This window comes from Diadema antillarum, unplaced genomic scaffold (assembly GCF_040938485.1).
Source record: "Diadema antillarum isolate AM-2024a unplaced genomic scaffold, OU_Dant_1.0 seq00000503_RagTag, whole genome shotgun sequence".
NCBI lineage: Eukaryota > Metazoa > Echinodermata > Echinoidea > Diadematoida > Diadematidae > Diadema > Diadema antillarum.
The window spans coordinates 661,938-685,222 of NW_027271460.1; the positions used below are offsets into that span (position 1 = coordinate 661,938).

General features: G+C 38.0%; 2 protein-coding genes across 2 annotated transcripts in view; one reads left to right on the forward strand and one right to left on the reverse strand.

Annotated features, from left to right (window-relative positions):
• LOC139733907 (sodium-coupled monocarboxylate transporter 1-like) overlaps positions 1-23,285 on the reverse strand; it is a 52,660-nt gene that overhangs the window by 11,888 nt on the left and 17,487 nt on the right. Inside the window, exons 10-13 of the mRNA XM_071644716.1 lie at positions 15,886-15,956; positions 15,096-15,182; positions 13,713-13,921; positions 12,632-12,732 (exon numbers count right to left, since the gene is read on the reverse strand). Coding sequence (XP_071500817.1) covers positions 12,632-12,732; positions 13,713-13,921; positions 15,096-15,182; positions 15,886-15,956 — 468 coding nt within the window. The remainder of the gene's footprint in view (positions 1-12,631; positions 12,733-13,712; positions 13,922-15,095; positions 15,183-15,885; positions 15,957-23,285) is intronic.
• On the forward strand, positions 6,860-9,886 carry LOC139733918 (uncharacterized). The gene is made up of 3 exons (XM_071644732.1): positions 6,860-6,901; positions 7,949-8,018; positions 9,012-9,886. Exons 1-3 carry the CDS (start codon positions 6,860-6,862, stop codon positions 9,884-9,886), a joined length of 987 nt encoding a protein of 328 aa, XP_071500833.1.

Below are 23,285 nucleotides of genomic sequence, written 5' to 3' on the forward strand. Positions count from 1 at the left end.
TGAAAGAAGAAAGCGTGTGTAGGCGTTGGCATATTGACAGACGAAGATCACATGAATAAATACACTTGGGATTATGTGTGCATGCTGTGTTTGAACACCCTTATGGCCACAAGTACATTAAAGCGACATTCGGTGATACGTTCAAAACATTTGGAAATTAACGCTGCCGCAATAAGCCAGTTCGGGGTTCCAGTTTGAGCATGAGCAGAAAAAGGTCATTTGTACCGAGAGACAGGTTGGTTTTTAATTTCACTGAGATAAGCATCTGTAATGCTATGATTATTCATGGAATCCTCGTAAATGGTGCCTGCCAGTACATCCACCTGACAGCTGCAAACCTGGTATTTGGCAATGTTAACAGAAAAAGTTTGCTAATGTATTCCAAACAGCACAATGAAATTGATGCTTCCCAAAGTGTTGATTGACAAACCATTCTGGTCACTTCATCTACACAGGTTCATTCTTTGTTAGATACGAGTTCCACAAATTGCTATGTTGGGCAAGCTGCTGCATTATGTCGCTTTGAATTGAGTGAAGTGCCTAACCAACTGAGAAAAATGAAAGGTCATAAGTACCCATGTGCACATGAGCTATCTCCGAACTGGCTTATTTTATCGTATCAAAGTTGAATCATTAATCTTCCATAGAATCACTATAATCCCTTAGATGAGAGGTAATACGATTATTACTGTTTTCATTTATTTTTTTTTATTTCCGTTATATGTTCATTGCACTGACTTTATACGATGCATGAAGAGAAATTATAAGACATGGACATATATATTCATATATATATATATATATATATATATATATATATATACATATATGTGTATGTGTATGTGTGTGTGTGTTTGTGTGAATAGAGAGAAAGAGAGAGATAGAGAGAGTGTGTGTGTGTGTGTGTGTGTGTGTGTAGAGAAAGAGGAGGTTGTGATTGGTGTTTATATGCAATGGCCCAGGCATGTTAAGGACCCCACTTCACTTCTTGCAAAGGTCAGGTAAGCAAAGTAAATAGCTAGTAGAGTGGTCAGCTACACACACACACACATACACACACACACACACACAGACACACAGACAGACAGACACACACACACACACACACACACACACACATAGTGTCTACCCATAGTCAATGCAATGAATATGGTATCGCTTCAGTGCATGAAGAATGCTTCGCTCATGAATCAGCGACACTTGACATTGTGACGTGCACAGATCAGCATTTCAAACGAATCAAAAGTGTATCAAAAGAATCAAAATCATTCTCGAAATCATGTGATTAGGGCATTGGGTGAACTCAACACACCTTCAAATATCTCTAGAGAAAGGCAGTTTTGTGTTTGATATCATAACCTTTTATGGCTGCAGAAACACACACACACACAAATAAACAAACGTTTCATGCAAACTTTACTGGAAAGCAACGCCTCTCAGAGATCTACCCTTTAAAAAAGGGGTTTTAGGCTGAAAGCAAACTTATTTTGTTGATCACCTACTGATGAACTGACCCACTTGGTGCATGACTCAAGCATTTCGGCTTTAAGTAAACTAATACTTCGGGCTGCCTTTTGTATCGAAAAATCATGGTGAATCAAAAATAAAAAAGTCCTCTGTATAGACGTCTTGGGTAAAAGAACAACATTTTTAAATGTTTGATTTGTCAAAATGGTGGTAGAACATCTCCAGGAACGAAATACTTCAGTTTTCAACACAAGATATGCACGGTGGTAAAGCATAGAATAGCATGTCTGATATTAGATATATTAATCGAGCATCTGTCCAAAGTGTTGCTAATGACGGTTGTTCTTTTGATTGCAGGTTTGAATTGATTGATTTGATTTGTATTCATTTCTATTTTGAGCTCACAAATGTACGAAACAAACATAACTAAGTTACAATGACTACTTCAATTATTACACTACAATAATATCTTTTTCCATTTTTTAAACAAAAATAACTGAAACAATTATACAAGTACTAAAAACATCACTAGCAACACGTATAGCCAAAAGGACCAAAGTGGCGAGACTATATAACAAAGCATAGCTTGTATTACTTAGTCCCCGAAAACAAACAAACAAACAAACAAACAAACAAACAAACAAACAAACAAAAACAGGTTGGATTAGAACACAGCTCTTTATGTAACGGGGCCAATCAGTATCGTTCCAATCTGTTTCTTCCTAATGCACATCATCAACTGAGGTCACTGCATGTGGTTCCAGTATATATATATATATATATATATATATATATATATATATATATATATACATATACAGAGAGAGAGAGAGAGAGAGGGAGAGAGTGCGAGAAGGGGTCCCGACCGTGTACAGAACCAGTGTACTATAGTAGTTCCTTCATTATATATTAAGTGCGAGAAGATAAGAGCATTCGTGGTCGTAACTCGGCAATAAACATATACGTTGATCGCTAGCTACGTCCACGAATGCTCTTATCTTCTCGCACTATATATATATATATATATATTATTTCATTCATTATCATTGTTATCACACCTGACGCCAATAATCGGAAGTACGTCTTGGTGTATGAATCGCGAAAAGTCTATGGAATGCCAGAACAACTCTCCTAGAAATTCTTCAACAACCAGAAATTAATACTCTGGATTGAATTATTATCAGGCTTTCACGTTCATTACTTGCTGTGGAAAAATCGAGAGCCATCGATCTCTTGTCTATTGACCTAGATCATTCTAAATAGATTGTGGAAGGACAAAATTGACGTATTGGTTCCTGGCAATGAATTGCTACCATCTTGACAAAATCAAACAGTCGAGAATATTGTCCTTATTTGCTGAGAATATTGAAGGGCACTCCCAAATGGTACTTGATTTCTAATTCAACATCAAGCTCGATGAGAAAGGCACCCTACACTATTAGTCCACTTACAGTTAAAAATTACTTTGTGCTTCAGCTGAAAGCCCGTTGCTAAGGGCATGTCTCTCAGAGGTGCCGCGTTCTGGTATGATTTCCGTGAATTTGTTGGGGTTTTTTTAATATTATGAGTAAAACGACAATTTTCTGCAGTCCTAGACGAAAATTACGAAAGTAAGCAGGAAATTATCTATTCAGAATTCAATAGAATTCAATGCATAACCGCGAAATTGATGCTTCAGCTACGGTCACAAAGGTTCGTACGAACGATGCGTTCGTACGAATGTCACTGTTCGTACGAATTCTGGAGTTCGTAGAGATTCGTAGATGGGGCACAGATTCTTATACGGCCTTCTCACGAATTTCGTACGAACGCTGTTTAATATTATGAGTAAAACGACAATTTTTAGTCTTAGACGAAAATTACGAAAGTAAGCAGGAAATTATCTATTCAGAATTCAATAGAATTCAATGCATAACCGCGAAATGGATGCTTCAGCTACGGTCACAAAGGTTCGTACGAACGATGTGTTCGTACGAATGTCACTGTTCGTACGAATTCTGGAGTTCGTAGAGATTTGTAGATGGGGCACAGATTCTTATACGGCCTTCTTACGAATTTCGTACGAACGCTGTTTAATTCGCAAGAAAAACTTAAGACCTTTTAGAGAAACGAAATGATTTATGGCCCTAGAATTCGTACGTTTTCCGTAAGAACGCCTTGAGTTATTCTTTCGTCAGACTTACGGCCATCTTACGATTTCTTTTTGTCGTAAGATGGTCGTACGTGCAACTCACGGCACTCTCGAGTCATTCTTAAGAAAATTTACGATTTTTTATTTTTATTTTGTCGGGTTGTTAAAAAGACTGCAGCTGCATCTCAAGTAGCGGAGGAGGAGGTTGTTGCTCCAACTCTCCCCCTCTCGCTCCTTCCTCCTCATCTCCCTCTTTTCTTTTCTTCCCCTTCCCTCTTTTCCATTTGATTGCCTTCCCTGTTGGTCCCATATTTAACAGAAATGCTTTCTGGTCGAACACCTAGAACAAAGTGAGGATTTGAACTTTGCACGTTTGGCTTTATACCCCTGAACCTCAACAGTTGCGCAAATATTGCGTGCCTACGCCTTACGAGTCCCTTACGAATTCCATACGAACTCGAAGAGTTGTTCGTAAGAACGCCGTACGAATCTCCGTTTGTAAGGCATTCTTACGAAAGACGTAAGAGCCTTCTATGAACGACTTAAGGTGTTCTTACAATCATCGTAAGAATTTAAGGCTTCTAGAATTGTCTCTCGACCCTGCAAAATCTTGCGTAGTTCTTACGATGTTCGCACGACGTTCGTACATCCGCCTTGCGAAGAGAGGGTTTCGTACGAAGTTAAACAAAATCTTGGACAAGACCATCGACCAGGCTACGAACTTACGAAAGGTCTACGAACGGTCTACGAACGCTGGTTTCGTACGGCAATCGTAGCAGTTCGTAAAGGCATTTGTGACCGAGCCTTTCCCTAAGTGTTAAGTGACAGACCATCCTGGTCACGTGGTCTACGCAATTACATTCTCTGTTTGAACATAACCAATCAATAATTGTTACGAAATTGGAACGAATGAAGTAACTAAATGAGAGAGAAAGACAGACAGAGGGAGAGAGAGAGGAAGGTTATTTGTATCACTCTGCATAGTATGAACTGACTCTGAAAGGGCTTACACCTGGGGAGCATTTCATGAAGCATTTTGTCCGACAAAGTTGTCAGACAATAATGATTTGCTCTCAGCCAATCAGATGCAAGGATTTCAGTAGCTTGTAACAGTTTGTCAGAAAAATATCCGACCAAAATGTTTCATGAAATGCCCCCCTGAAAGGGACTGTACAGTACTGGTTGAGGTGAGGATTCAGGTTTATAGCATTTTCTGGTGAGATAATGCGAAACTTCTAATGAAATATGAAAGAGCATGTAATTTCAAAAAGAATTCAACGTTTATTTGATGAAAATTGGCCTTGAAATGGCTGAGATATACACAAAAAAAAGCGCGATCCTTGTAAAATGGACAGGCCACGACTTTTGTTAGGATCTCTTTGTTTAACCCTGCTTTTAGATATCTCAGTTATTTCAAAACCGATTTTCATCAAATGAACTTTTTATTCCCCTTAGAATTGTTTTCTCGTTAATATTAAATAGAGTGACTTCTAAATATCTCGCAAAACGTTACAAGCTGAATCCTCACCTCAACAAGTACTGTACAGTCCCTTTAACCCTCCGATTTTGAGAATGATTTTGATTTTTTTGATTCGCTTTTGATTCGTTTGAAATGCTGATCCGTGCACGTCAAAATGTCAAAGTGTCGCCGATGTATGAGCGAAGCATTCTCTGAAGCCATGCTCTGTCCATTGCATTGATTATACGGCTAGACACTGTATGTGTGTGTGTGTGCGTGTGTGTGTGTGTGTGTGTGTGTGCAATGACCCAGGCATGTTAAGGACCTCCACTTCATTTCTTGCAAAGGGAAGTGTAAATACTACTTGGAGTGGTCAGTAAAGCACACACAAACACACACACACACACACATTGGAGTACAGTAAAATGGGAAAAATATGATATAGCGTGCTCTTTGCAAGATATAGCATTATGTTTGTAATTTGCTATATCAATCAAAATCGAATATCAGTCAGAAATGTTTGATTGCGATCGTTTCTAAGTTAGGTTCGATTGCAAGATTAGATGGAAACAAAGATCTTTATGTCCACCAGCATTATTCCATGCCAAACGAGAAAGAACACGAGGCGAGATTGGGAATCAGCAGCGCTATAAACGTAGATCGTGCAGTCGAAAAGTAGGTCGCAGGTTCAGTGTAGACTTGTGTATCCAAATGTTATCTTAGCCTCATATAAATATTATATGTGTGAACATACACACACACGCACACACACACACTCTGCAAAAAAAGAAAGTGAACACTTTTTCGAGTTCATATTTTTCATGTAAGATTTTGTTGAAAATCAATGTATTACATCATATTAAAGGTAATTTATTGTCTATCGAGGTAGTAGCTTAATACAAAAGAACATTTTACGCATGAATGAACATATTTGTTTTTGCCATCCAAGGCACAAAAGTAAAAATTGCAAAATTTGCCTTGCTGTCTTTCATTGGCAAATGCCCTTCAAGATAACAATGACAACAATAAATAATTTAACACAATGCGATACATGAATGAAATATCAAAATAAGGTTTTGTTCTCTTCATCTCTTTATAACCTCAAACAAAGTGTTAATACAAAGTGTTAAATTAAAGGGGGAAAATAAGAATTTTTGTCAGCTTAAACTTTAAATGACATAGGGAGCAATGGCACAAAGCTGATTAAATAAACATAATTTCTCTGTTTCAATCTTTTTATTCAGTGATTTAAGAATTCATGAGACAAATTTAAGAACCAAATATTACTTAAGATTTTCCTAATTTGAAAAAAAAAGACAATTCAAATTCTACAACTTTTGCTAATATTGCTTCTTCCCGAAGTCATTTAAGTTTGGATTTGATGGAAGAGTCATTTTCCTTCATTATTTTTAGCCTTCATTGATCTTTTGGGCTTCAAAGATATTACAGAGATCATAGGTTTATCTTTGCAACTTAATTCATGTTTCTTATTGCGTTAAATTTGTTTCTGTTCATATCGTTATATGGAAGAGCACTTATGCATGAATAACAAGTTGTTCATTTTTTCAATTTTTGACTTTTGTGTCTTGCATGAGAAAAACGAAGGTGTTAACTCATGCATAAAGTTTCCGTTTGATACACTTCATCTGTACTGTTGGGTTGTCTTGTGTTTGATATGTTTATTCAACCTCTTCTTCTCCCACAATTTAGATATCACAGGACTCTGTCGGACGTTAAGAGCTAGTGTCTAGGTACGTGACGTCAAGCTGAGCCCAGCCCGTTTAATCTCGAGACCACGCCCAATGCGTGAGGACAACATGATGAGAACATCACGTGCTGGAATGGTAAAGATTTTCCTTCAAACTGACTAATTCCCCTCATGTTCCCTAGCAATTGAGACATGAACTCCACCAATATTCCAAGAATCATTTTTCATAACATTCTCTGGTTCACTGTTCATCTTCAACACTGCCTGTTAATCGACATGACCGACAAAATCTTTCAACAAATAAGTTTTGTTCAAGCCAAACATTAAACAGTTCGACAATGTCAGACACTTTTTTTTTTGGCACGAACTCTTCAGTTCGATTTTTCAATCTGCCATGATCGATAAAGTGTGTAGAGACGAAGACCGTACCGTGATTATCATGTTGTAAACCAGGTGACGCACAAGATTATCACTGAGTTACAAATGCCTGTTGAATGTCTAAAGGGACCAAAATAATGCTTCGCCGCTGTGGATTTTGCTCATATGTTTTAGTCGTCTGATGCAAAGTCTTTCAAAGTAAAAGTTCATACGTATATTTGATAATGCCCTCGAATAGAATCTAAAATAATAATATATACACTGAGTAGCACATAGTATGAGTTACCGTGGCAACTCACATTAAGATGAACTTTCTTCAATGCTGTAGAAATAAGAAATGTCAACTTTCAAGCATATAGCAGATCGAGCCAGCTTGATTTATTGTTATTCGTTTCCCAACATGGTCTTACAAGTCACAACACAGCTGTGTCTGTGCATGTTTGAAGCACATGAGCGACAGCATTACACAGCTTTCAAATTGATGTGGCTCAACAAAAAGCCATTAGGCTTGAAGGCCAAAAATCATTTGAAATGAAATGCATTCGTCATCAAGTTCTTTGAAACTCTACCATTGTGTCGTAACAACTAGTTCTGTTTCCCCTAAATGTGAGAGATAAGCAAACATGACGTGCACGTTATTCCATTTATAAAGCTGGTCCTAAGTTTTCTAGGAGACGTTCATGATGTGATCGTAACTTCAAGTGGCGTCTCGCTCAGTACTTGTCCTATCTACTTGAAGGTGGCTACAATGTTATCTCTATAGATTTGGGGGTTTATTTCTTCATTCCCCTCGTTTTCTTATCAGATAAAAAACGCTCTTCTGATCACGGCGTGCGGGGCTATAAGCTTTGTTCTTGGGTGGAAATCGGCTGGAGGTGAGTCTAGCATGATCTTTTTAAAACTAAGTCACCAACCTTTGACCTCGCGTGGGATTATAGACCCATGTAACTTAATAATATCGAAACATAGTCCTTGTTTATCTACCTTTTAACAATGATAACAATGATAACAGAATTTATAACGATAATAATACAATAATAACAGTAGTAGTAATGATACAAATGTAAAAAAGCATAACAATAATGTAAACACGTAAAGGACAGGTAAGAAAATGGAAATTTCCGATCTTGAAGTTACCTTTCCACTTCGATCGATTAACAATTTCGGTGTTTTTTTTTTGTTTTTTTTTTTTTTGGGGGGGGGGACGGTGGGAGTGAATGGGTTCAACTGGCAAACAAAAATATGAAAAGGAGTACGTCACTTATGCAATGAACCGGTGTGGATTTCTGTCGAGTACAGTTTTAAGCCTATTTATGGTGGATAAAAACGGCATATATAATTATATATATATATATATATATATATATATATATATATATATACATATATATGTATGTATTGTAGCAAGATAAAAGAGCTATAAAGTATATTAGTTATCTATATTAATTATTTTGACTGCAATAGAATGATATTTTGTATAATAGTTATCAAAGACAACATCTTTAAAAGAAAATTTTCCAACGATTTCAATTATTTCAGTGTTTTGAATGCAGATGATGATATGTCAATATCGTGGTACTTGTATTATATGAGTGCTCTTTTTCGGCCCGTTTTCAGGTGTAACCGGACATGTGTTTGCAATTAACGGTCTGCTTTCCTAAATTGTACACTATATAGGTGGATGTAAAGAGGTTATGATGCGCCATACGTAGTAACGCCTAATTATAGCATAAATAACACAATTTGAGTCTGTGTCATATTCAGACACTCACAAAAAATCTTCCGTGGGTATTCATGAATGAATAACATTTTTATGATGAAGTTTCTTGTTTCTTCTTATTCCTCCTCTCTTTGTCAACATCCTATAGTGCACGTGCTCAAAATTCAAGCGGTCGGGAAGCGGACACTCTACTCCGAAGATGGCAGCGGACCGATTAACCTGGCAAGCCATACTGAGGACAACACGCCCTTGGTCAAGGGTTCTGCTGTCCGAGTGCTTCGTGAGGAACAAACATCGCGTCAGTGGGTCATACTCGCCTCCACAAACCTTGCCTTTCTGGACTTTACAAACAACTGGCTGGAAAGTCTAAAGAGATGCGGTATAACCGACCACGTGACCATTATCGCCGAGGACAAGGATGTCTACGAGAAACTGCGTAATCGAACCGACATCACCCTTGACGTGCGACTGACCAGCGCCGCCAGACTGTCCAGCGAACTCCTCCAGTTTGGTTCTGAAGACTACCTTAAACTGGTCAACAAACGACCCGAGTACATCCGAGACTTCCTGCGCCAGGGTATTGACGTCATCTTTAGTGACGTCGACACCGTTTGGCTGCAAAATCCTTTGCCGTATTTCACTGGCGACTACGACATCCACTTCGAAAAGGATCTATACGAGGACGCAACGCGTCCGGACATGATATGCGCGGGTTTTGCTTACTACAGCGCCACCAACGCTACGATAAACTTTATCCAGAACTGGATTGACTTTATTGAAAAGCGACCGAACATACCCGACCAGCAGGTTCTCAATAGGCTCATGAAGAAGCCAAACATTAAAAAATCGCTGAATCTGAACTTTCTGGATCCCAGGCGGTTCCCGAACGGAAACGATTTCTTTAACGAGGAATGGCGGGAGAAACACGCCGACATCAAACCTGTGGTCGTACACAACAACTGGATAAAAGGGCACGATGTGAAGATTGAACGTTTCAGAAATGTTAGCATGTGGTATTTATGATTGACCGTCCGAAACGTTGAGTCCCTTCCTTACTCTTCTATTTTCCTTGGTGAACAGTCCTTTTCAGGACTACACTCACTCAAGAAAGAATACTCTTACTCAATTTCTTACCTCTTATCCGACCTTTCTTTCTATCTTTCTCCTGTCATTCCAACAGTCCTTCTAAGGACTATACATGGTGAACCGCAAACGGAGTGTATCTTATGCACTACACCATGCAAACACCTTCCTTCAAAAATCATCTGCTGAGTACTATTTATAAACGATGCCAATCTGAAAAGTGACGAAATTTACTGTCCTGAGAATGCACTGTATCTACCTGCCCATACACCTGTACACTGAGAGTTGTTACCTCTCACCAAACTGGCCTACGAAATCTATAAACGGTGGTCAACTATAATTCGTAGTGTCTTTAGCTCGCTTCGGCATGATGTATAGCATTTCACTATATCGGCAAGAACAAAGTCACCTGGTATTGCATAATGATTGTAATCATGAAAAGGAGATGGCACCTTTGAATACCTTTCACTTTCATTCATAAAAAAGTCATGATTGATAATAACAATAACCAATATTTATTCAGCGCTTTTTCTATACAGACTGAAAGCGCTTCAACAGTTTTAACAAAATACAAGAAATCAACAATATTTACCCCCCCCCCAAAAAAAAAGCAAAACGGATTAACAATGGCTTTAAACTTGTCACAAGCAGTGGAATTAAGTAAGAGCTGTAATGACGTTTTGCTTTTGGAACAAATAGGTTTTCAACAGTTTTTTTTTTTTTTATTGATCTGGGTTAACTGCTGGTTGGATATTTGTGGGGAGACTGAATATGTACAAGCACATACCACAGAAGACACTTTACGTACTATATCGACATTCCGGATGCGTGCAAATATAAGTTTCCTATGTCCAGCGTTCTGATAGTCCTCGATCAGTGTTGGATGTGGATTCCCTAATGAGGATAGTCAAACAATGACTTTCTAAAAAACTGCGGTTTTCTCTTTATCGAAAATATTCAGCTTATTGTCTACTAGACTCACTTATCCTTAAGCACATCAAGCATCACGGACTATCAATATCTTACTTATTTTGTTGTTGTCGCTGTCGTTTTTGTTTACTTGAATGACCATTTACTTCGCTTATTTTATCAATTTTGAAATAGTTGAAAGAAAATACACGTTCATGATTCAATTTTTGTAATAAATTTGTATTTGATATTAAACTCATGTGTGTGTGTGTGTGTGTGTGTGTGTGTATTTGTGTGTATGTGTTTGTGTTTGTGTTTGTGTGTGTGTGTGTGTGTGTATTTGTGAATGTATTTAGTGTCTCTTTCAGTTGGTCAGTGCATTTTCGTGATCTTATCATGAATGCGAGACCTTTATGTATGTATGTATGTATATTTATATCTCTGTATATAGATATATATGAATAAATCATGCAAATTGAGCACAAGGAACCCTGAATGAAAGTACTAGATGCATTTAATATAGATCAGGTGTCAAGTTTCAACTATGAGTAAAGATAGCAAATCTACGTCGCTACACCTACCACAAATTTATGGTATCCCAGGATTTCGTAACCAAGCCAGCGCAAAATCCCAGAATTGGCACATTTCTACTGGTGTTTATTTTCAAAGATAAACGAGAGAAGAACTCTGCTTGGAGATTATTTATCAAAGCAGTTTATCAAATATGAATGATATCTGAATTGGATACTGACGACTTTTAAGGATTAGTCATTGATAAGCAGAGGCTACTCTACTTTTATCTCGTGACGTCGCGTGAGCTACTTCTATAATTTAGCTACTCTATAGATTATGGAAAGTTATATCCTTTGCGCTTTTCCTGGGATTATCAATATTATGAGTAGTCAAGATCATTTGTATGCGAGAAGAGCGGGTTAATCCCGGGTTACATGATAGCCGTCAATTCTGAAATATTCGGGAGACCACACAGTGAGTCCTGTAGGTTAAGAAATGATGAATAATATCTAATCACACACACACACGCACACACACACACACACACACACACTATGTATATTAATGTAAATGTGTTGAATAGAAATGAGAGAAGACCCAATAGAAGTGACACACCAGTTTCATTTTCACGACCACCGAAATAAAATATAAAACTTGTAACACGCTCATCACTCTGACGCATATTTTCATCTGTTTTCATAAATGGTTCCAGCAAAATTGGCAGAGCATGGAAAACAAAGTCAAGAGTTAGGAAGATGGCAACGAAAAACTACTCATGAGCTTTGCTGAACATCATGCTGAATGTTCTGAGAAGTTTATGAATGAAAGAAACAAGCGTCATTATTTTTATGCGTGGGGCCGAGCTAGAAGCCAAAATAATCACAGAGGGAGGCATTCACAATGAAACCAAACCCCAGCTAACCAAACAACCAGCCAACCAACCAACCAAACAAACAAACAAACAAACAAACAAACTAGCAAATGATAACTGAATACGGCAGAATTATTACATGTCAATATCGAAGATTTAACATAATGAGCGTTTAATCTACATTAGTATCGAGATGGAAATATGTCTCTCATTCTACAAAGCCAGATAATCATAAACAGTATACAGCATCTAATCAAAACAGATTCAGAGCACTCAGTTCATTCATCCAGGGAGGTGTATCACCTGTCTGATTAACCCATTTACTGAATGCTAATCATCATCATGAAGTAACACTACGTGGGAAGGAAATAAATGACATTGGATAGACTTACCGGACAAGCCGCTTGCTACCATTCCTAGTGCGACTGTCAGGACAAGTCCAATGAGGGCGTAGTACTGATAAGACAAACGATATAATCCTGCGAGGATGTATCTGGATTATGAAAATAGCACAAATGGTGGCGATTTTAATCACACTGCTGGTATGATTAAGTACCACACGAATAAGCACAACTTAATGATCAGCACAAGAAAATCTGACATAAGCATCACCAATAATGAAATTATAATGATAAATATCATACCCGTCGTAAACATTCTCTTCAAGGAGAATGAAACCCAGATACATCTATGAATTAATTAAGGGAATCCAGGAATTTTATTGAAACAAATCAGTGAAGTTTAAGGAAAATCAGAAAATCCGTTCAAAATTAACGAATTTTAAAGTTTTCGTGCAGCCATTGCTGGGTGAAAAGACACCCGCGCACACGTACACACCCACACGTGCGCACACACACACACATACACATTGAAAAAGGGAAAATCCAGTCTAACACATTCACCTATCAAACAAAAAAAAAAATTCTTTATCATTTTCTTTTACTACCAAATGACAAATTAACGAATCTGCTGGACATCAAAGTAATTCTTGACGCGTAAGTCATGTTGTAAACGAATTTGGATTTTATAGATATTTTAAGAATATGAACGAAACAATTCGTTGTTTTGAATGCAGTTTATGAATCAACGACAGATGTGCTGTTTGTTTGTTTGTTTGTTTGTTTGTTTGTTTGTTTGTTCATTTTTCATCTGAGAAGATGGCTGGATAGCCCATATTCAGCTATAAAATGCTGAGCTGGTCTTCCATGGGGTCCACTTGGATGTGAGGTGGGACCACTTTACCGGGTTAAACACCCTGCTTTATACGTGCATGAGTTGCGACTCTCTCACACACGGGGCCTCCATTTTATGTCCTATCCGAGGGACAGTGTTTTGCCTCTTGCTAGAGGGGACGGCATGATTACACACAACATTGCTCAGCCCAGACTCGGGTTCGAACCCGGGTCGCTTGAGTCAGAGGCAGACGCGCTACCGACTGAGCCAACTCACCACCCTTACTTCCTTACTACTTACCTTCGGTCTGATGAGGGTTCAGCTGAAGTCAGCGGAACTTCGGTGAACGCGGCTCCGAGCTCGTCGTATGCCGTGGTCGTTGCATTCTTCGACAAGCATCCCGTTGTCATCATCGGACTTCCGTCATAAAAAGAGGAGGGAGCCGTGGTCGATATGAGTTTCAGTACGACGACGACAAGGAGACTGATCAGGGCTCCGATAAGGGTTCCCTGAGACGAAAAAGCAGTCATGTCAGTCTTTGATGAAAGTGATGAAAATGAGAATGAGGATTCAAGAAAGACTGAGCGAAGGATGAGTGTCCCTCATCACTCACGTATGGCATCATAATTTCATAGCTGTATCAAAATGCTGAACACTGAAAATGTACAACTAGCGTGTGTAAAGGCCCTACTGGTACAAAGCATACTATTCAAACATTTAAGCCCATCAATGAAAGTTTGCTTTCTCAGAATATAGATGATGTACCTGTTCATTTGAAACTATATTATATAAATCACTATATATATAATTACATAAGCTTTGCATTCATTACAATTACTCATACTTTTATTTTACAGTCAACCAACGTGCACTCAAGATCGTTTGTAATTTTTCTCATATTATATACCCCTGTATTATGTTGTGTGGGGAAAAATGCATTTATTTTAAAGGTAGGGGATACCTTTTACAGAACTCCCAAAATGCAGCAAAACATTAAATATGAACCTCAGGGGACTTGTGTAGGCCACTGCTTAGAAATTTGGAAGTCAACAGTTATCTACAATTTGAATAATGCACAAAACTCAACTACTCAGTAGTTCTGTGTGTCAGCCACACTTAAGCCTTTTTGTTGCAGTCTTCTGTATTTTTTCATCTATAAACACAAATCTAAAAGTAAGAGCTGATTTAATAACATATAGAGTGTGTGGCAAGAATGTATATAGAAATGTTTGTAAGTTTTGATGAACTTTCTTCACAAAATATACATGATGGACACACATGCAGTGCATGGGTCTGCAAAGGTAGCCTAGTAATGTACTGGAATTTACGGTGAGCCCCGAAAACAATTCAATTCAAAATCTAACAGTCAATAAAAATGTACTAAATGTTACCTTCCACTTTCAATACTTTATGGGAGTTTCTAAAATGATACTCTCTTCAACATACCACTGTGTTTACACAACATTCATTTAAGGCATGCAAATGGGATTCCCTACCTTTAAAGTGAAATTATAATCAAATTGAAATTTGAATGACGCTATCTGTTAACAATGCTTTGGGTAGCAATGATGACAAAAAAAAAACCGTTATCCTCCAGACAATTCGGGAGTTTTGACTTGACGGGAATGAACTTTGGATGTTTATCCGCACTTCTGACATACATTGATCTACATATCGTCTTACCTTCGGGTTGCTCCGATGAAAGAATATACCCAACGTAAAGACACCAAGAGTTACTCCACCGATTACTCCAAACACAGTTACTGTCAACTGAAACATATCAAGAGATAATGTACATAAAGAAAAAACATAATAAAGGGATAACATAAAAAATATATCATTTATATACATATACTTTTATATAGTCAGAGCTGCTGCAGAACCAAATGTGTATCAAGGGCCGTCATTTCAACAAATGAGTCCTTATCTTGTATTATACTACTTGGGTCTTCAATGGGATTTTTTAACCAATAGGGAAATGGCAACAATGACCAGAAACATTTGACATTTGTTTGACCAATTCAAAGAGAAGGAAATTATCCTCTTTAACCACAGTTCTTTCTTATTCAAGGTGAAGAGATTCAAATTCAAAATTGGAATTCTTCCCTTTATTTGCTGATGAGTTAAATGTACACACGTTTCAAATTTCACATACATAGTACGTATGGCAAAGAAATCGATATAGCACACAGAGTCAATTAACTACCGAAACAAAAATGAAAATTGCGTAAGTACAGAAGGTTATCATTATTATTATTTTCATAAATCTTGCGGCCAGATTCGAAGGATGTCATGGCCGAATACTATTGCTTCGGTTCCGTTTGGTGAGATGATGAAAAGTAAAATTAGTTATTGGTATTCACTAACCCAATCTCTTCAAGGTTGAAATACAGTCTTGCAAATTAAATATTCATTAATGAGAAAAATAAAATTGCAAATTTATTTTGTCCAATTCCAGTTATTTTGTCCTTACAGGCAAGATACTCTGTCGGAGCGCTGCGGCGAGAAAGGCAAAACCGAGAATAACAAATCCATAGAGAATGCCTGCAAAGTGTGACATATGAGATGAGAAAACAAAAAGAAACGAGGGAGAAAGATTGTGAGACAGAGGGTGGATGAAAAAGATTCGTCCAGTAATTGAAATTTATTCATTTCTGATGAGAGTCCCCTCATTTCATTAAAAGAGACAATTCCCACACATTAACAAAGTCTTTTCCACCAGTGGCTACGTTGACCAAACTCATGTAATCCTTGGACTGACGAGAATTTTACATAATTAGCTGCAATAATTATCATAATGCTAATAATAGACAATGAGAAGGCATAAAAATACATAAAAGACACCTTTAACATGTAAGTGTTTAGCTATCACGACTATCGAATTTGCCGACAACTTGTGAATGAACTGGAAAAAAGTCATCATGTTCAACGATTCAATTCAATTCAATTAAAATTCATTGATACAAGATTGACACAAGAATATTTACGATAAAACTTTTGATTTTAGATTTAAATCTAATTTCAGAAGCTAAATCACTTCGTCTCCTCTTCTTAGCTTGGCTCTACACGGGCTGTAAAGCAACAGGCAGGCAAATGCACGTAATCAAGGTACAACATTAGAGGACTAGCATCTAAAAACATATTGCTCTGTCGGTAAATACCATGTGTGTAGGAAATGTATGATATCTATCTATATTTGTAAGTCGACGGTCTCTACAAAGTGGTTGCTTTGTAAAGTAATAGAAATGGAAGCAGAAACATACAGCCAGACACATTTAGTGTGCAGCCAGCAATATTGCCAGACCCGACCCATCGCAAGAATAATGCATGAAATGAAAGGTACGTGGGGACAATTAGAAGAACGTTTAGACCCAAATGTCTACCTTCAGGTCTATTTCATTTCGTGTGTGTGTTTGTGTGTGTGTGTGTGTGTGTGTGTGTGTGTGTGTGTGTGTGTGGGTTTGTGTTCAAACATAGCTCGCTCTAAATACCAGGACAAGATAACACTTGAATGCACATTGTTCTCCATGAATGCGCATTACCTTCGCGTTTTGTTAGAATCCAATCCAGTGCCAACGGCGACTGTCGACAGTTCGGTGAAAATGAATCGTGGGGCTTATTCGGCCTCATGTCAACTATGGCACGATCATCGGGGCGCACCAGCCTTCGCTGCCTGATCATCGTCCTTCTCATTTTCCTGAGGACATGCCTCGAATCGGGTATCGTCAAGAGCGTAACAGGTTTTTTCCCTGATATTTCATGGAGTCTTGACTCTTCCGCGTCGGATTTTTGGATCGTGTTAGGAGTTTTCGGCGCTATCACCTATTGCTCAGGTAGGTTACATGGTAACATCTCCTGATCCCAGGCCCCACCAATGTGTTTTACTATATCTAGATATAGATCAGTCTCCGTACTCATTTACCGGTACCCTGTTGCATTAAAACTATGTTAACCATTGATTGCAGAGTTAGAGTTACTATAGTTTTTCATGCAACATGACCCTGCTTAAAAAGAAATGATTAGACATTTTAGATTTTAGAGCCACATTATATTAAAAAAAAAAAACGAAAACAAGCAAACAGACAAAAATTCAGCAGACCGAACAACATATTTGTGGGCTTTGATGCAAGCAAGCGGATACAATGATAACAAATTCCCGGCCGTAAGTCAAGCGGATGAACTAAATCACGACAAGGTAGGCCTATGTAGGACTATCAATAGAGATATCACATTTTGTCAGGGAGGTGGTTGCCTCCCTGATTTTGTTTATGGTTTGCCCCAGTATGTGATATATACTCACATAGCCGTGCGAGTAGGGAACAGGGGGTACAGATAAAACACGCGAGCCGGCCCCTATAAAAATGTTACATTCTCCAGACCTAGAGGAGCTGATGTAGCCTGGATCCTTGATCTAAAATGTTGTAATGTATTGGCATGACGTACTATAATTATGATAACTCAAAGAGTAGCTTCACTTTTCCCAGTGAAATAAATGACTGAATATATACGTATATATATATATATATATATATATATATATATATATATTTCTCAAATGTTGTATCAACACTTGAGAAAGGACGAATCGCTCGAAAATTTTTGTGCCGAAATAAATTGTTGGTGAAGACAGCATGAACTTGGTTTCAGTTTTATTTTTGATGATATCATCACACCAACACGTGGACAACTTTCTCTCTCTCTCTCTCTCTCTCTCTCTCTCTCTCTCTGTATATCTATATATATATATATATATATATATATATATATATGATTATCTATACTTATTTTGGTGGGGCGGGCTCTTCTTGATAATCTTGAATGTGTTTGAAAACACAAGTTCTCATGCATTCTCTTGCAGTTGTTACTGCATTTCACAACGTTTGGCGGAATCAAGACTGAAGCTGTTTAGATACAGAAAGCGATCTCAGCTGATCCTTTGTTACAAGACTCGGATTACAGGCTAAAGAGTATTTCAATATCAACTCCTCTCTACTTACAAATAATTCATATTCAAAAGTTTAATATCATATCCGAGCTGCTAAATGTGATGGTTGGATATTTTGCCAAATAGCGTTTCCTGTTTAGCGGAAACTGAGAGGCAAATACTAGTATAAGGTTCTTTCTCGGATGGACCCTAACTACACGCAGCGCTGGCGACAGCGCTGCACCTCTTTTCCTTCGCGGACGTTGTTATCGTTCACTGTTTCCTTCATGAATATCTTTATTAATCGTGGAAAACTAAAATATAAGGAATTATCGTAATCTATGACCATCATTCAATAACCGGTATGCGATTTTTTGTTTAATTACGTCTAAAACTTACCGAAATCTATGGCTGAAATCAGGTCTGTAAACGTCCTTACTGCTTCACTCCTCATCTGCGTGTTATATGAATGGCATTCACTCTCGTATACTACAACGTAGGTAGTCGGGGCGGAAGTGATGAGATAGTCGGATGACCCCGACTAAAAAAGTTCAAATCATTGCCGGTGCAGCACGCGCGGATCTACTACAAGCTTTACGTAACACATGAAACGCACGGGCGCACGGGCGTACGTAAAAAGCAACCACTTCTGAATGCGCATGCGTAGTAGTTTGTTGCTTTTGTGAAGCTCTCGAAGGAAAAGATGCCACCGCACGATCTACTCCGAAAAATTCAACAATAAGGTCTGGATACCAACAAAACGCCGAATTCAACTCAACCATCAGGAAAATACGCTGTAGGTAAGTGTTGCAAATTATATTACTCTTAAAATCATACAAAATAAAAGGTATTTTATGTGATTTTGCCGTCAATAGTGACGGTCGTTTACAACGTTGAAACACTAACGCATGTCAGACCCTGTGCGCAGCACAGTGTCTGGTCAGGCTAGGATGGACCCAAGCTAGAACCATCAATTTTCTCTGTATCTGGTACCGATACCCTGCTTTTTTCCCCTATATATCGAGAATGAACTACATTGGGAGACTATCTTGACTGGTGCCTGGAGTATAACCACGTGTCTTTTTTTTTTCTTGGGGGGGGGGGGGGGGAGGGGGAGGGGAATGGGGTATATATTTTTTCTACATCATAATTATGCATGGTATATAAAACAAGAACCAAAACAGACAAGTACTAAAAATTGTGGGTGTTTTCTTCGACTCCCCTGTTAAAATCCAAGGTCTGTGGACGAGCAGTATGGTATACATTGCCACCATGGTTAGACTTGCCATACTTGGCTGAAAAGGAGACATATTCTGAGAAATTTGAAGTTCCTGCATGTTCCTAAGCATGTTCATATGTGTCTGTCGAAATAATTATGACCAATCTAGAATTTACCAATTCGATTCTCTTCGATAAAGGGATGGTATAGTATTGGTTGAGATGAGGATTCATCTTTTATCTTTTTGCGAGATACTTAGAAACAACTTGGTCAAATATTAAAGAGCATACAATTCTAAGATGAAATTCAAAGTTTATTTGTTTAAAAGAAATAAAGGTTTTGAAATGGCTGCTGAAGTGTCAAAAAACAACAACAACAAAACGGTAAAACAAAAGGATCCTGATGAAAGGCGGCTCCCACCATTACAATCGCTTTGTTTTAGATATCTCAGCTATTACAAAACCAATTTTTTTAATCAAATAAACTTTGAATTCCACCTTGAATTATTTGTTATTTCACATTTCATAAGAGGCTTCTCACGATCTTAGAAAAAAAAAATCATCAAAAACGTCGGAAACCTGAAGCCCCACCTCAACCAAAACTATACCATAAGAGGGTCATCCCACTAGATCGACACCCACGAGTCATACAGTCCACGAGTTCGACAGTGAAAACTGGTCCATGAGTCATACAGCTCACGAGTCATACAGCCAATGAGTTCGACACTAGGCAAATAAAGCCCATGAGTTCGACACTACAGACAGATACAACAAGGGGCTTAATGTGTCGATCTCGTGGGCCAGTGTTTGCTTAGTGTCAAACTAATGGGCTGTATGACTCGTGAACTGTATAACTCGTGGACCGCATGTCTCATGGGCTGTATGATTCGTGGGTGTCGGTCTCGTGACGTGCACCCACGGGTTAAGTACACCACGAGTTTTCTCATTCATTCATTGGTTTCTTCGTTTCAGCGCTTGTCTTTGGCGTCGCGTACCGTTGTTTAGACCCGCCCTACAATGGCCTGATGTTTGTAGCTGGCTCATTCTTTTCGTCTGCTGGTATCATTATGGCCAGCTTTGCTTTGGATACTGATGGATTTGCTGTTAGCCTCGCAGTATCAGGTGAGTAGGCCTACTTAGCTATGTTCCCTTTTACAAAACAAGAGTTTGGATAAGATGAATGATTCTTTGCATGGATTATTTTTTGATTGCAACTGGCAGACCTAATTGCCCATCAATCACGACAATAAGCATCGATTCTGTTGCCTCCTGGATATTCTAATACCCCACAGGGTGGATGCATGACGAACTTTCGTCAGTAATTCATCGATTACTATAAAGTGAAAGGAAATAAACAGGGCGGTGGACGATTTATTCAGATTGAACACAATATAAGGAAGTTTTCGATTTTTGGGCCATCTTCATTTTTTTTTCGGGGTGAAATTGTGAGTAATCTACGAGGGTCATACATGACGAGGGTACATTATAAAACATAGATTTCAAAATAACTGTCTTGGTCATGTGACCAAATGTTTACCAACACACACATGCACACACACACACACACACACACACCAACACACACATTAATATTTTGGTCTGCTCTCTCCTAGCGCGATTCGAAAGTACTAACGTCCCCCGTCTTGTTGAGTATAATAGAACTGATTCTGAGGAAATAATCACAGAAAAAAAATCTTTACGGTTTCCTGCGTTCAAAACACATTTTCATTTCTGTTAGTACATGACATTCTTCCCCCTTGAAGTTAAACGTATTCCTTTTCAGAACATGTCAGAAGTCATATCATTATGGGTGTTTCTTTTAAATGATACTCTGCTGTTACGTGCTCAATCTGTACTATAATAAAACGAAGCTAAGAAGAAACCAACCTTCGATTTAAATACCTCATTACTAAATGCACTAACGAAATTGAAAGGGTTTTAAAGTTCCCATCGAGCCCATCGTTCTGATTTGATTGCACAGACTTGGAATTCCAAGCCCTAACATAAAATTGAATGCTTACATTCGTATTTCAACTTGTGACCACTGATTTGAGTGCCTAAAAACTAATTTGAAAGCATATCAAACGCGAAATCGTTTGACCACAGTCACTTCACCGCACACATACATACGAATTTGAATGCGCATGAAATGAAAATGAACGACAATTTCACGAAATGGGCCAAGAAATCCTATACTAGCTCCATTTGGCGAGTTACTGTATGGACACATTTACTCTCTTTGGAAAACAAATCCTTTTCATTCCTTTCATCCATAAGTCCCATTATGTAACGTTTCCTTGAGGCCCACAACACCATTGTAAATAGCAATGACGTGTGTCGTCATCCGTGTCAAGATACTCACAAACTCGAATTGTGCAGTGATTCACACAGAAACGATAATAAAAAAAGCTGTAATCTGCCGTAATGGCCGACTGCCTTTCAGATTTCTTGCAATTATCGTGGCAAATAAACCTACGGCAGCTAGCTCACTTCAGGGCTAGCTGTTCTCAAACCATCCGATCTACATAATTTCTTGAACCGGAACAAATATGTCGTTCTAGATGCATATCACTTGTAAATCTCTGGATGAAATTTTCACTCTTGTGATTTGAACAAGAAATCAGCAAAAATAACCCGGTGAAGGTAATTAGGTAGATTGTAATTCCGATGTAGATCACGCTTTATGAAGAGTTGAATCATTATTATCGTGAAGAATGTCGTAATTCGCAAGATTTCTTTATCCGTGTTATTTACCTGGAGAGTCTGCCGCCATTTTGGTCTGGCTTTCTAACTCGGGTGGAAAAAGAACACCCACATTAATGGCAGATCAGACAGACAGAACGAAATTGTTTAACCCTAAATTAAAAAGGTCAACATGAAGCCGCATGAAGGTATTGGCAGTCAACAAATATCACTTTTGTAATTTTTAAACTCACTATCTTCTGCTATCAATTGCGTAGGCACACAATTCAATTTAATCCAAAATTTATTTCATTTTTCAAAAAGAACATATACATTTCATTTTCTTTGATAACAAGGAACACAGTTTCATGAACAAAACGAAGTAAACTGAGATGGGTAAAGAATCACATAGAACCTTTTAGTAATTATATGTTCTCATGAACACGCTGAAAACTGAAGTGATCAAAATAAAATAACAATAAACAAAATCTGAATTTTGGACCCACATAAAAAGAAAAGCTTGTAGAATGTTGGCCCCTCAGGTATAGAATGTCAATAGAAAATAAGTTAATGCACAAAGGGAAAAAGGTCTTAATACAGTTAATCATCCCCCCCCCCAAAAAAAAAAAAGAAGAAAAGAACAGAAAAAATGTAATGGTCAAAAATTTCAAACTCATATGCAAAAAAAAAAAAAAAAAAATCGGTCAAAATGACGATTCAAATGAACGTGCACTGGAAGCAAGAACATGAATCTTTTTCCTTTGTCGAAAATTTCAAAAATCAGTTTCTTTTTATTTGTTTAGATGTGTGTGTGTGTGTGTTTGTGCTTGTGTTTTGGGGAAAGAAAGAAGATTCCTGCGAGAACTTATATGTACAACAGAATTGAACAAACGAGGTAAAATTTTCATTCCCATTATACTTTTCTGGAATGTGACACACTTATGCTTTCTGTGATCTGTTTCCAGGACTAGGACTCGGCATGCTGACTGTCCCATCCATTCTAGAACTGAACGACGAGGCCAGATCCTATTTCGGTCCTCTCCTCTCGC